This window comes from Rhincodon typus, chromosome 28 (genome assembly GCF_021869965.1).
Source record: "Rhincodon typus isolate 14 chromosome 28, sRhiTyp1.1, whole genome shotgun sequence".
Classification (NCBI taxonomy): Eukaryota; Metazoa; Chordata; class Chondrichthyes; order Orectolobiformes; family Rhincodontidae; genus Rhincodon; species Rhincodon typus.
Genome location: NC_063359.1, coordinates 4,246,193 through 4,260,066, shown reverse-complemented (window position 1 = coordinate 4,260,066; position 13,874 = coordinate 4,246,193). Strand labels below are relative to the sequence as shown.

General features: G+C 44.2%; 1 protein-coding gene across 3 annotated transcripts in view; it reads left to right on the top strand.

Annotated features, from left to right (window-relative positions):
- The window catches only part of lrsam1 (leucine rich repeat and sterile alpha motif containing 1), a 67,392-nt gene extending 54,169 nt beyond the window's left edge, over positions 1–13,223 (top strand). For all 3 annotated transcript variants that reach the window (XM_048613823.1, XM_048613822.1, XM_048613824.1), the window contains 4 exons: positions 1,921–1,990; positions 3,425–3,579; positions 6,488–6,636; positions 10,093–13,223. In XM_048613823.1, the coding sequence (XP_048469780.1) occupies positions 1,921–1,990; positions 3,425–3,579; positions 6,488–6,613 (351 nt within the window). In that variant the 3' untranslated portion in view covers positions 6,614–6,636; positions 10,093–13,223. The remainder of the gene's footprint in view (positions 1–1,920; positions 1,991–3,424; positions 3,580–6,487; positions 6,637–10,092) is intronic.
- The last annotated feature ends 651 nt before the right edge of the window (positions 13,224–13,874 follow it).

Here is a 13,874-nt window from a genome sequence, read left to right as displayed (position 1 = left end):
TGGTGTGGGAGTGACCGCTCCCACTGAGATGGATACAGTGAGTGGTGTGGGAGTGACAGTTTCATTGAGACTGACCACCTCCAAATCATTTAATTGGTGACTGATTCAGCGGAGACTGTCTCTGGTATCAATGAGGCGTTACAGTCAAGTTCTGAATGAATCTGCTCATCCTGTTTTCGAACACAATATTCCAAGTTCCTCCTGTGTTCGAGTTTGCTCCGTGCCTGCGTGCCATGTTGGCATGATGAGGCATGCAGACTTGGCCATGGTTGTGGTGTCTGGGAGCTGTTGTGATTTCCACAAGAATGTTTCTAATCTCTGAGGAGTGGAGGATTTCACAAATCTGCTTTAGACTTGGCAGAAAGTGACACAGGATCCGGTAAGACATTTCCTCTTTTTATTCACTCATGCGATGTGCATGTAGCTGGCTGGGCTGGCTTTTAATGCCTATCCCTAATTGTCCCTGGACAAGTTTGTGATCGACTACTTCTTGACCTGTTGCAGTCCTTGGGATGTAGGGTCTCTCACAGTGCTGTTAGGAAGACAGTTTTGGGATTTGATCCAGCAACACTGAAGGAACAGTGAAATATTTCCAAATCAGGATGGGGAATGACTTGGAGGGAAATGTGCAGGGGTGGTGTTCCCATGTATCTGCTGCCCTTGTCCTCCTAGATGGAAATGATTGTGGGTTTGGAAGGTGCTGTCTCAGGAACAGTGGCACATTGCTGCAGTGCATCTTGTAGATTGTTCACACTGCTGCAACTATGGATCGATGATGGGAGAAATGAATTTTTGAGGTGGTAGATGCAGTGCCAGTCAAATGAGCTGATTTGTCCTGCATGATATCAAGCTTCTTGAGTGTTGGAGCTGCACTCATCCAGGCAAGTGGGGAGTATTCCATCACACTCGTGACTTGTGCCTTGAAGATGGTGGATGGCTTTGGGGAGTCAAAAAGTGAGTTTCTTGCTGCAGGATTCCTACCCTCTGACCTCCTCTTGTAGCCGCAATATTTGTTTTGCTGGTCTAGTTCAGTTCATTATCAATGATAGTTTCTAGGAATTGATTGTGAAAGGTTCAGTGATGGTAATGCCATTAAATGGAGATGGTTAGATTCTGTCTTATTTAGGTGATCATTGCCTGAAACTAATTTGCAAGTCCCATTCATGCCTCTTGTCCGCCCAAAACTAATATTGTCCAAATCTTTCTACATATGGGCACAAACATGTTCAATTTCTGAGGGAAGGAAGAGGGAGAATAAAGAACTATAGACCCATGAGTAATGGGAAAATATTAACATTTACAACTGGACACTTTGAAAGGAATGGTAAAATTGAGCAAAGTCAACATGGATTTATGAAAGACCAATTATTTTTGACAATCTGGGAGTTTTTTTAGGACGTTATTTGTAACATTGATAAGGGAGTATTGGTAGATGTGGTGCATTTCAATTTTGATAAGATCCAGCACAAGAAGTTAGTAGATAAAATTGTGTGGGGGATTGATGAATTATATTAGTAAGGGTTATGGATTAGTTAATGAACAGAAAGCAGAGAATGGGAATAAATAGATCGTTCTTAGGATGGCAGGCTGTGCCTAGTGGGTGACCACAGGGATCAGTGCTACAATCACATCTGTTCACACAAATGATTTGGATGTGGAGGGATTGAGGAGAGATTTTGGCCACACCAGGGTGTGTTACCAGCTCAGGGTAGAGGGGCCAGGAGAACTCCAGCTGTTCAGGAGTCTACCCTGAGCTAGCCAGGATTATCCCACCGTCTGTAAAGAAGGAGGCTCTTCCCTAGACAGTGGAGGTTGTGAAACCAGCAAGGAGGGCTGGGTGTGGTGCAGAATCCTGCTGTAGGATGTGTGAGTGTAGTGCTGTGTGAATATCTTTGTGAAGATGTGCCTCTCTGTTCACAGATTGGGGTCCGAGAGAGCAGACTGCAACGTGCCATTCTGCGGCGAGTCCAGGAGATGTGGCCTGGGGAAGGTAAGTGCACAGGGATACCTGTTTCTCTCCCTGTCTCCAAAAGGATGTTTGTAAATAGACTTTGTGTGGAGATCAAGCAGACACTTTGAAATGGCTTCTGTTAGTCAGCGAAGGTCATTGCTCAGACTGAGCAAATTGTAACACAGGACTTCCAAACAGATGGTCAGGACCTCGTATATGGAAGCGATAGAGCACCGTGTCCCCACTCCAATGGGCTTTATCCCCATCCACCCACACTCAAAGTTTTCCTGATACTAGCCCCCATCTTGAGCCAATTAAATATTTTATCGGTCAGTGCTGCCGCTTTGGAAGCTTGTCCAAACAAAACGTCATTGGTTTTAGAGGTTTAGGACATCCTCGGGATGTGAAAGTCACTACATAAATGCAAACGTCTTTCTTTTGTTTTGCCTCTGTAAAATATGGCACATGGCCCTAGTGGGAATAGAAAGGTTAGAGCACACGTTAGACTGGTGTGGAGGAGGGAGCAGAAGATCTGCCTCGCCCACAGCTTTACCTCGAATGTAGCGTGGCTCACTCAGAGTGTAGGGCGGTCATGATAGAACTGGCTATCTGTCCCCAAAAACGAAATAACAGACAGGGCACCAGGACTGTGACTGTGTGAGCAAATGACATGCTACTTTGCCAGCGTACTAATGCCTTGCTGAGTAATGCACTCTCTTAGCTTGGTGTAGAGATCACAAAACAGGTCGCACTCTCCCTGGTAGTCGGAATGCAGGTTTCAGGTTTTCCTCCCTCACTAGCCCTTCTTTATTCATTCATGGGATGAGGGGCATCGCTGGCTAGGCCATCATTTATTGCCCATCCCTAATTGCCCAGGGAACAGTTAAGAGTCAACCACATTGCTGTGGGCCTGGAGTCATATGTAGGCCAGATCAGGTAAGGATGGTAGTTTCCTTCCCAAAAGGACATTAGTGAACTAGATGGGTTTTTCTGACAATCGACAATGGGTTGACGGTCATTGTTAGATTCTTAATTCCAGATATTTATTGAATTCAAATTCCACTATCTGCCATGGCAGGATTTGAATCTGGGTTCCTAGCATGTTATCTAGGTCTCTGGATTAACAGTCCAATGATAATACCAGTAGACCATCGCCTCCCAGGGGCCTGGTTCAACCCTCATGTTGCCTCAACTGTCTTCCCCTTCCCCTGCCCCTTTCTCTTTCTCTTGCTCAGTCCTTTGCATACTTATCACTTTCCTATTTGCTGTCTTTCTGTGTTTCTCTCTCTCGGTCCCATGGCTGTCCAGTAAGAGGCAGTACAGTGACCGATACGGGAGGGGTTGGAGTGGGTACGGGAACACTCCTAGGAGGCAGATGAGTGAAGCTGCTGACAAGACGAGTTTTGTTATGGAGGGATCTGGTGCTGTTCCTGGTTAACCTGCTAACATATGCATCTTGTCTTGACTCTACAGAGCAGAGACCCATCCCAACAAAGGAAGCTGCTGCAGATCTGGGTGAGAACCGGCCCAGTGCTCCCCCGGAGGATGAAGCAGCACCGTCCAGTCCATCTGCAGTCTCTGAGGAGGTCCTGGCTCAGTCGGAATGTGTTGTCTGCCTGGAGCGAGAGGTGAGGACACTGGCAGCTGCTAAAACGCCTCTTTCAGGCAGATAGCTTCTCATCTCGTGTTGTTGTATGAGAGGTCATTGTGTTCAGTCATTGTGTTTACATAGTGTCTTCCACATGGTAAAATGACCCAAGGAGGGAGTTATAATAAAACTGAGATGTAATCAAAGGAGCAGATAATAGGGAGCTCACTGAAAGCTTGGTTGATGTTGGGGGAGATTGCAGCTGTCAATGATGCAGTAAAGGCCAGGAGTGGTGTACAAGGGGACGGGGGGGCGGGGAGGTGTTACAAAGATCTCAGCAAGCAGCAGAGCTAGGGAGGGTTAGCAAGACTGGGACAGAGTGAAGCCATCACTGAATTCCCCATCTCCTAACTCTCACCTGGTCCCATTCTGGTGTTACCTCTGTCCTACTTCTGCTTCTGGTAATAAACACTCTTGACCATTTTTAACTCCCTCTTTGCTTTGGTCTTGCCTATCTCCGTAACCTCCTCCGGCCCCTACACCCCTCCCTATCTCTGTAACCTCTTCTGGCCCCCTACACCCCTCCCTATCTCTGTAACCTCCTCCGGCCCCTACACCGCCTCCCTATCTCTGTCACCTCCTCCGGTCCCCTACACCCCCTCCCTAAACCTCTCCTCCTCTTTGTTCCTCGAAGATGCCCCTTACAACTGACGTCTTTCACCTTCTTTGGGCGGCACGGTGGCGCAGTGGTTAGCACTGCTGCCTCACAGCGCCAGGGACCTGGGTTCAATTCCACCCTTGGGCGACTGTCTGTGTGGAGTTTGCACGTTCTCCCCGTGTCTGTTTGGGTTTCCTCCGGGTGCTCCGGTTTCCTCCCACAGTCCAAAGTTGTGCAGGTTAGGTGGATTGGCCATGCTAAATTACCCGTAGTGTTCAGGGAGGTGTAGATTAGGTGGGTTGTAGGGGGATGGGTCTGGGTGGGATGCTCTGAGGTTTGGTGTGAACTTGATGGGTCGAAGGGCCTGTTTCCACACAGTAGGGATTCTATGATACTCCCTACTGATAGCTGCAGTTGAGGCTGGCTGTTGAATTCTGTCTGCTATTGCTCCTGCAAAGTGCTTTGGGAATGTTTACAACATTAAAGCTGCTATCAAAATGCAAATTATTGAGAACATAAAAATCCAGGGATGGTTTTATCAGGAACTTCTGATTCTTGGCTGTAAACCAGGAAGCTGGACAAATTGGAGTTTACCTATTGAAAAGAAGTGAATCTTTTTGGTGGATTGCCTCAACCTCCTGAGATGAACCAGATAGAGACCCTGTTGGATTAAGAATTTGATGGACTGCCATTTACCGGTCCAGCTCAAGGTCTTCCACACACAGATTGAGCCTACACCTCTGTGTTTAAAGATGGCATCCAGGACTTTTCCTGACATGTCGCAACAACATCATTGTTCCTTTCCCAGCTGCATCTGTCTCCCGCTGTGCACTGTTAGTGAGATCTGAACTCACATGGTGTTTCCCAAGGGTTTGGGAACTGCTCGTCCCAAGAGACAGTCATCCCTGTGAATGGGGTGATATCACAGAACTCTGCAGATCTTAGCTAACCCTTTGTGGATGGTTTCACAGTTGTCACAGTACAGTCATTTTCTGTATGTGGCAAACTACGCATCGTCTCCAATGATACTAAATCTTCTTACTTCTCTGTACTAAGCCTGTAAGCTGCAGTCATAGAGTCATGCTGATATACAGCACGGAAACAGACCCTTCAGTCCAACTCATCCATGCTGACCAGATATCCTAAATAAATCTAGTCCCATTTGCCAGCACACATCCCTCTTAAACCCTTCCTATTCATGTACGCATCCAAAAGCTTTTTAAATGTTGTAATTGTACCAGCCTCCACCATTTCCTCTGGCAGCTCATTCCACACATGCACCATCTTCTATGTGAAAAAGTTGCCCCTTAGGTCCTTTTTACATCTTTCACCTTATACCTATGCACTCTAGTTCTGGACTCCCCTACCCTGGGGAAAAGACCTTGGCTATTCACCCTATCCACACCCCTCATGACTTTATAAACATCTGTAAGGTCACCCCTCAGCCTCTGATGCTCCAGGAAAAATAGCCCCAGACTATTTCAGCCTCTCCCGATAGCTGAAACCCTCCAACCCTGGTACCATCCTCGTAAATCGTTTCTGAACCCTTTCTAGTTTTGCAGCATGTCTGTAAAGTTTCAGTGATCCTGTGTTAGCAGTAGGTCAGGAGGCTTTGAGATATCTGACCACAGTTAGGGGGTAAGAATAGATTTGATGATCAGATGGGGAAAGGGGGAACAGAGGATCTGGAAATCCATGTGGCATCGTTGACTGCAAATCGATTAAACACCGAAACATATTGGTTTCCGATCGGAGTGGAGAATTTGTGTATGTTCCAGCAGCTTCTGAACACCAGCATTTGTTACTTAACCCTTAAGAAGCTGTTGGATTGTCTTAAACCACAGTAGCTTATGGTTGTACTGTGCAGTTAGGAAGAGGTCCAGGATTTCAGCCCAGCAGCGCTGAAGGAACAGTGATATATTTCCAAGTTAGAAAGGAGTGTGGATTGAAGGGGAAATTGTATGTGGTAGTGTTCCCATCTGTCTGCTGCCCTTGTCCTTCCGGGTGGTAGAGGCTCTGGGTTAGGAAACTGTTCGAGTGCATCCTGAAGATGCTGTAGTAGAGAGATAAAGGCCAATCTGTTCTCATGTGGTACTGTCCCTACCTCTGAGCCAGGAGGCCTGGGTTCAAGTTCCACCCGCTGCAGAGGTGTGCAGTAACACCAGGCTGATTAGAAAATAGCCAAAGGAGAAATGCTTTAAAAAGGCAAAGGGAGAGACACGGGGGGTTGGTTGTGAATGCAGTTCAGATGCGAAGTGTTAACAATCTCTCTCGTGTTTTACTTCATCAGAGTCAGATGATCTTCCTGCCGTGTGGTCACGTTTGCTGCTGTCAGACATGTGGAGCAAGTCTGTATACCTGCCCCCTCTGCCGGAAGGACATCGAGCAGAAGATTCGCATGTATCGTACCTCCTGAGCTGCAGCCTGTCCCTCTCCAACGTACGTGTACTTTTGAATTGTTTGCAGTTACTCGAAACCTACCTGTAGGTATGCACCTGGCCTCCTGAAGGCATAGAGGAGCACGAAAATGGGTCTGGGTGTGACTCCATTGCTGAGAGTATGATACCTGACTCCCCACTCTTTCAGGGAGATGCCCAGTGGTGTCACACCTCCCCAGTACCCGACCCTGGGTACACCCACTGGGGCTGTCTGTTGACTCAGTGAGGCACAAAGGGAAGGAGGCAAATAGGAAGTAACAAGAGAGTTGGGAATCAAGAATTGCTTCTGAGGAAAGCTCACCTTGACCTGAAACATTAACACACTTTCTCCCCTGCTGAGCATTTACAGCAATTTCTGTTGCCATTTCATTTTGAAAGCCTCAATTGACCATGCCTTGACCACCCACTCACGCAGCTCATTCCTGATCCTAATGACTCGCTGCATGAGAGAGTTTCTCCTCGAGTCTCCATGGCTTGTTTTGCCGATCACCTTAAATCTGTGTCCTCTCATTCTCAACCCTTCCACCAGTGGGAATAGTTTCTCCGTATCTACCATGTCCACATCTCTCAGGATTGGTCGTTTCTATCAAATCTCTCAACTTTCACTGTCCAAGGAAAACAGGCCCAACTTCTTGAATCTACCTTCATAACTGAAATTCCTCATCCTGGAGCCATTCTTGTTAATTATCACCGAGCTCTCTCTAACATTGTCACATCCTTAATGAACTGTGCTGCCCAGAATCAGTGGAAACTGAACCAGTGTTTTATACAGCTTTAACATAACTTTCTTGCATTTTTACTCAGTCCCTCTATAGATTTAGTCTGGAGTGCTGTATGTTTTATTAACTGCTGTCAATCCCTTCCTAACAACCTTAATCGTTTACACACATGCACCCAACAAGTCCCTCTGCTCTTGCAGTCCCTGTAGAATTAATTGTGCCCTTTATTTGGTCTGGCTTCTCTACGTTCTTCCTACCAAAACGAATCACTTCACACTTGTCTGCATTAAATTTCACCTGCAGCCTCTCCACCCATTCCGCCAGGCTGTCTGTGTCCTCCTCACAGTTCACAGCACTTCTTGGTTTCAACTCATCTGTAAATTTTAAAACTGTAACCTATGTGCCAAGGTCTAAGTTTAGAGGGGGTGAAGTGTAATGGTAATATCTCAGACTAGTAATCCAGGACACACAGACTAATATTCTGTGGACGTGGGTTCACTTCACGCTATGGCAGATGGTGACATTCGAATTCAATAAGAACATCTGGAATTAAAAAAGTTTAGTCTAATGGCAATCATGTAACTTAAAACCCCACCTAGTTCACTAATGTCCTTTAGGGAAGGAAACTGCCATCCTTCCCTGATCTGGCCTACGTCTGACTCCAGATCCACAGCAATGTGGTTGTCTCTTAACTGCCCTCTTAGGGATGGACAATAAATATCGGCTGAGCCATTAATGAATAAAAAGAAAAATCATTAATGTGCATCAGGAAATACAAAGATTCTAACACCAACCCCTGGGAACTCCACTACAAATCGTCATCTAGCCTGAAAAACATCCATTACCCAGTACTTCCTCTATCTTGTCACTCAGCCAATTTTGTGACTGTATTGCTGCAGTCCCTTTTATTACATGAGCTATAATGTTGATTACAAGCCTGTTATGCGGCACTTTATCAAGTGCCTTTTGGGAGTCCATGTGCACTACATCCACAGCGTAATCCTCATCAAGCCCCTCTGTTACTGCATAAGGGCAGCTAGGGCAACATTTGTTCTTAACAAATCCATGCAGGCTGTCTTTCATGAACCTGTATCTGCCCAACAAATGATTAATTTTGGGCTGAATTCTTGTTTCCAGAAGTTACCCCACCCCCAGAATTAAACTGGCTGTAGTTGCTGGGCTAATCTTTATACTCTCTTTTTTAAACAAGAGTGTGACAATTGCAATTCCTCAATCCTTGGCACAATCCTGAGTCCAAGGAAGACTGAAAAATTATAATCAGTGGCTCTGCAATTTCCACTCTCATTTCTTTTAGTATCCTTGGCTGCATCTCATCTGGTCATGATGCCTCATCAACATTAAATGTTGATAAGGAGGTTATCAACATTAAATGTTGATAAGGAGGAAGTATCAACATCAATACTTCCTTCTTATCAATGTAAAACCCTTCAAAAATCTGAATGACCTTCCCTTTCACCATGCTGTGGGCAGCAGCATCTTCCTTGGTACAGTACTTATTTAATAAACATCCATTTCCTTGTCTCCGTGCATAAAGCTCCGTCTTGCGGTGGTGATGATGAGGCAGTGATGGCCTAGTGGTATTATCACTGGACTGTTAATCCAGAGACCCAGATAATGTTCTGGGGACCCAGGTTTGAATCCCGCCACAGTAGATCGTGGAACTTGAATTTTTAAAAAATCTGAAAGTCTAACGATGACCATAAATCCATTGTCGATTGTCAGAAAAACCCACCTAGTTCACTAATGTCCTTTAGGGAGGGAAACTGCCATCCTTACCTGGTCTGGGCTACATGAGACTCCAGACCCACAGCAATGTGGTTGACTCTTCACTGCCCGCTGGGCAATTAGGGATGAGCTATAAATGCTGCCTAGCCAGTAATGCCCTCATCCCATGAATGAATTTTTTTAAAAATTTGTCCCTAATCAGACTTATTCCTCCTCATCTACTTTCCAGTAATTTAATGCCTGGAAAAACTTATGGATTTGCTTTAATGCTTCCTGTCTGTTTCTTTTCATTCCCTGGTCTATTTGTTTTCTCAGTTTCCCTTTGAACTTTCCATTTTCAGGTCGGCTTTCGATTGTGCTGTCCAGCTGACATTTGACATACTTTGTTTGCTTCTTACTCTGTACCTCTTCAGTCATCCAGGGAGCTCTGGATTTGTTTGTGGTACCTTTTCCCCTTTCTGCTGTATACCATGACTGAACTTAAACTAATCGTTTGTTCCAGCTATGACAAAGGGCTGGATGAGCTTGTCTTGTGTTCTTTGCCGCTAAGAAGGTTCAGGGAAGACCTGATTGAGGTGTTTAATATTATGAGGGATAGGCTAAAATGAAAGCAGCTTTTCCTCTGAGTTGAAGGGTCAATAAAAAGGGGCACACTTTTAAAGTGAATGGCAGAATGTTTGGAGGGGACACAATGGGCCAAATGATACAACATTTCCAGCATTTGCAAATGATAGAACCCTCCAGCTTTTGATCCATGTGCCTGTAGGCTACAACAAGTGCATATCTAAATATTTTTGAAGTGCTATCTCTATCCATTTCAGGAAGTGAGTCAAACCTGGATTGCCTCTTGAAAGAACTGATTGGCTTCCTCCTGAACAATTCTAATTCTATGATGTACTGTCTTTCTCCGTCTGCACTGTCAGGAACTCTGTTTTTGTTAGTGTTTTATTCTCTTCCATCAGTTCTTATCTTCACACTTTTGTGTCCCACAGATCTGCCTGCAACCTTGTCTGTTTCATCTCACAGCCTGCTGGTGCCTTATGTGTCCTCTTTCTCCGGCCGTGCTGCCCTACACAAATAAACAAGGCTACGTTTACTCCTGGTAAGACCATGTGGAGCAGGTTGAAGTGGTCTTCGTGGACAATTCCTTTTCTCCTGGTTGAGCCTGGATGCTGTTGGCAGTGATGTTAGTTGGTGTGTGTTATCCTGCTGAGATGTAGCATGATGTAGTAACTGGATTCATCCCAACTCCTTGAGGAGGTAACAAGCAGAAAACTGGGACAGAACAATTAAGACTTTTGTTTTCTTGCTGCTGTATGTTTGTGTCCTTTGTTCGTGGAAATGTATTGGAATCCCACTGAGAACTGGTGCAATAAACTGCAGAGAACCCATGTTAGTGTGCAGTCAGCTCAAGCTGTGTCCTTTGTGCCCATCACGTCACTCACCCAACCCCTCTGGGACACCCTTTCCAAATGACTCAGTTGCTCAGTGATCTGCTGATCAGACATGAAAGCAGGATCTTTTGAATCATAGAATGGTTACAGGATTGAAAGGAGCCATTCGGCCCATTGGTGTCCATGCTAGTCCAGCAATACCAATTTGCCAGCCTCCAACCTTCTCTCTTGCCGTATTCTCATAGTCCTGCCAATTCTTTCTTCTCAGATCACTATACAATTTTCTTCTGAATGCAACAACTCAATCTGCCTCCACCACACATTTTAGGCAGTGCATTCCCAATCCTAACTGCTCACTGCAATATAAATTTCTTCCGTGTGTTGCTTTTGGTTCTTTTGCCAATTGCCTGAAACCTTTCTCCTCTGGTTTTCAAATGTCCCACAAATGAGGACAGTTTCTCTCTATCTACCCTGTCCAGGCCCCTCGTAATTTTGAACACCTTAATCGAACCTCCTCTCAGCCTTCTCTCAGAACACCATCTAGATTCACCAATTTATCCACATCACTGACATCCCTTGTCTTTTGAACCATTCTTGTAAACCATTCTACACCTTTTGTAGTGATTTCACACCTTCCCTGAACTGTGGTTCCTAGAATTGGATACAACTTCAGTTGAGGTTGAACCAGTGTCTTATAAAGGCTCACCGTAACTTCTTACTGTTGTACTGCTTACTTCAATTTTTAAAGCCCAAATTCTATATGCCTTATTTATGGGTTTCTCAATTTGCTGTACCATCTTCAACTATTTGTACACTTCCGTCCCTTTGCTCCTGCAGCTCCTTACTATCAGATCCTTTTTTTTAAAATGGTGCCTATCCTCATTCTTCCTTCCAAATGTATCACTTTATATTTCTCTGCCTTAAGTTTGATCTGCGTCATGTCCAGCCGTTCATCAGCCTGTGGATTTGAAGTCTATCACTAACCACCTTACAATTCACAATATTTCCAAGTTTTGTGTTATCTGCAAGCTTTGAAATGTGCCTTATACGATCAAGCCCCAATCATTAATAGACCTCAAAAATGGTCCCGATAGTTCCTCTGAGGTACCCCACTCTATACTTTCCTCTAGTCCAGAAAAATAACCATTCACCATTACTGTTTGCTAGCTCTTAGCTAATTCTGTATCCATGTCACTACTGTCTGTTTTATTCCATGGACTTATTTTTCTGATGAGTACTTTATCAAATGCCTTTTTGGAAGTCCATTTACACCATATATATTACCCTCTGTGTTACCACAACAAAACCTAGATTAGTCAAACACTATTTAGCCCTTCAGAAATCTGTGTTAGCTTTTCTTAATTAGTCAACATTTGTCCGCATGGCTGCTAATTTTGTCCCAAATTATCATTTCTAAAAACCTTCCCATCACCAATGACTGGCTGGTTGTTGATGTACTTATTCTTGGATTTTTGTCTTTGTGTAATGTTAGGAAGCTGCAGTGAGGTTTGTGTTAAATGGTTTAACATGTTCCAATTTTATGTGAAAACAGTCAAACAATTGTTTATTTTTATAAAAGAGTAATTTAACCCAATTAGAGGTTTTATTGTGCAATATATTGAATTGTAGCCTTACTGTTCTGTTCATAATATAATTACTGCTCTCTTTGTATTATATGTTGTTGTATTGATGGCAAATGTAAACATGTATTCTTGTCAATTGTAACACTTGCTCTGAAATTTTCTTAAAATTGATATCTTCTTTCTGGTTTTTCTCTCCTGCCCCTTTGTGGTTGTGCATCACCCACCCAGGGAACTTTTCCGTAAGACAGTCTCTTTTTTTCCCAGAGTAACCTACTGATTAAATGGTATTACTGCTACTTCTCCCCGATGAAAAATTGCGAGAACATAAGCTCCTAAAGGAGGTTAACCCCATTGAAAGGTTAGTAAGAACTGCCGATGCTGGAGTCAGGAATAACACAGTGTGGAGCTGGAGGAACACAGGAGGCGAGGCAGCATCAGAGGAGCAGGAAAGTTGACGTTTTGGGTCGGGGCCCTTCTTCAGATTTCTGAAGCTGACTTAACCCCATTGAAAGCTATTTTCCCCCCAAACCACAGTTAACTCACTCCAATGACACACAGTTCTGGTAATAACTATGCTACATATCCAGTTTGTAGCATAGAATAATGTTGGTCTTATTACTCATGGGTCATTTGTCTTTCCATTTCGCCCACTCCAATCCTAAGTTCAGCAGAACTTGATTTACTTGTGTCAGTAGGGTTTCAACAAAGTTACTGAGTGGGAGATGTCTCAAGGAAGTAGTCCCATTACGAAAGCTCCGTCCTACAAAGACTCATTCCCTTAACATATTCATCCTTTTCTTACCTTCCTTTGAGGTTGCTGGATTTAAAGACTTTTAGAACCCGAGGTTGGTATCACTGAACCACTGCTTAATTTTCTTTTGCACTATCGGTGGTTTCCTATATTAATAGTTCTCCCAAGAGATAGTCAGAAACTGCATGTTGAACACAATACTAGAATGTAAAGCATGGTTTCAGATTTTCTTTTTATTTATTGAATTGTCCCTTCAAGATGTGTGCACTGGCTTAGGTGCTGTTAATAAAGGTCTTGCTGTAAACTATGAATTTCAATGCTCAATTATATGCACATTAAAAATAATGATCGTTATGGAAAGTCTTTGTTACAATAAAGGTCTTAAGTGAAGCATACAGAGTGCTGGATCCTACTGTGTCATTTGCCTTTGGGTGGATTCTGCAGTTTTGAGCTTGATTTAGCTTCTTGGGATTACCTGTGGAACCTTGTTGATTTCTCTAGGCATTCTGAGTTACCAGCATGAACAGTCCAGATGAAAATACTAAAAAACCCAAAAGAACTGCAGATGCTGTAAATCAGAAACAAAAACAGAAGTTGCTGGAAAAGCTCAGCGGATCTGGCAGCATCTGTGAAGAGAAAATCAGAGTTAACATTTTGGCTCTGATGACCCTTCCTCAGAACTGATGGTAGCTGGAAAATGTCAGTTTATATGCAGAAGATAGGGTTCAAGGAGGGGGTAAGGAGTAAACGACAGGTGGAGATAGAGCCCAAAGAGAGAAAAGAACAGTTGGATAGACAAATGAGTGGATAACGATCTGGCTATGAGGGCGAATAGCTATTAATGGAGACTTAATCTGCCATTACAATGTGATAACAAGGCCTGGTGTGTGGGGTTTGGGTCTAGGACACAGGAGAGTTGAAGGCCCTAAAATTATTGAACTCGATATTGAGTCTGGAGGGCTGCAGGGTTCCCAAGCAGAAAATGAGGTGTTGTCCTTCCAGCTTGCGCTGAGCTTCACTGAAATACCTGTAGCAAGCCTGAGACA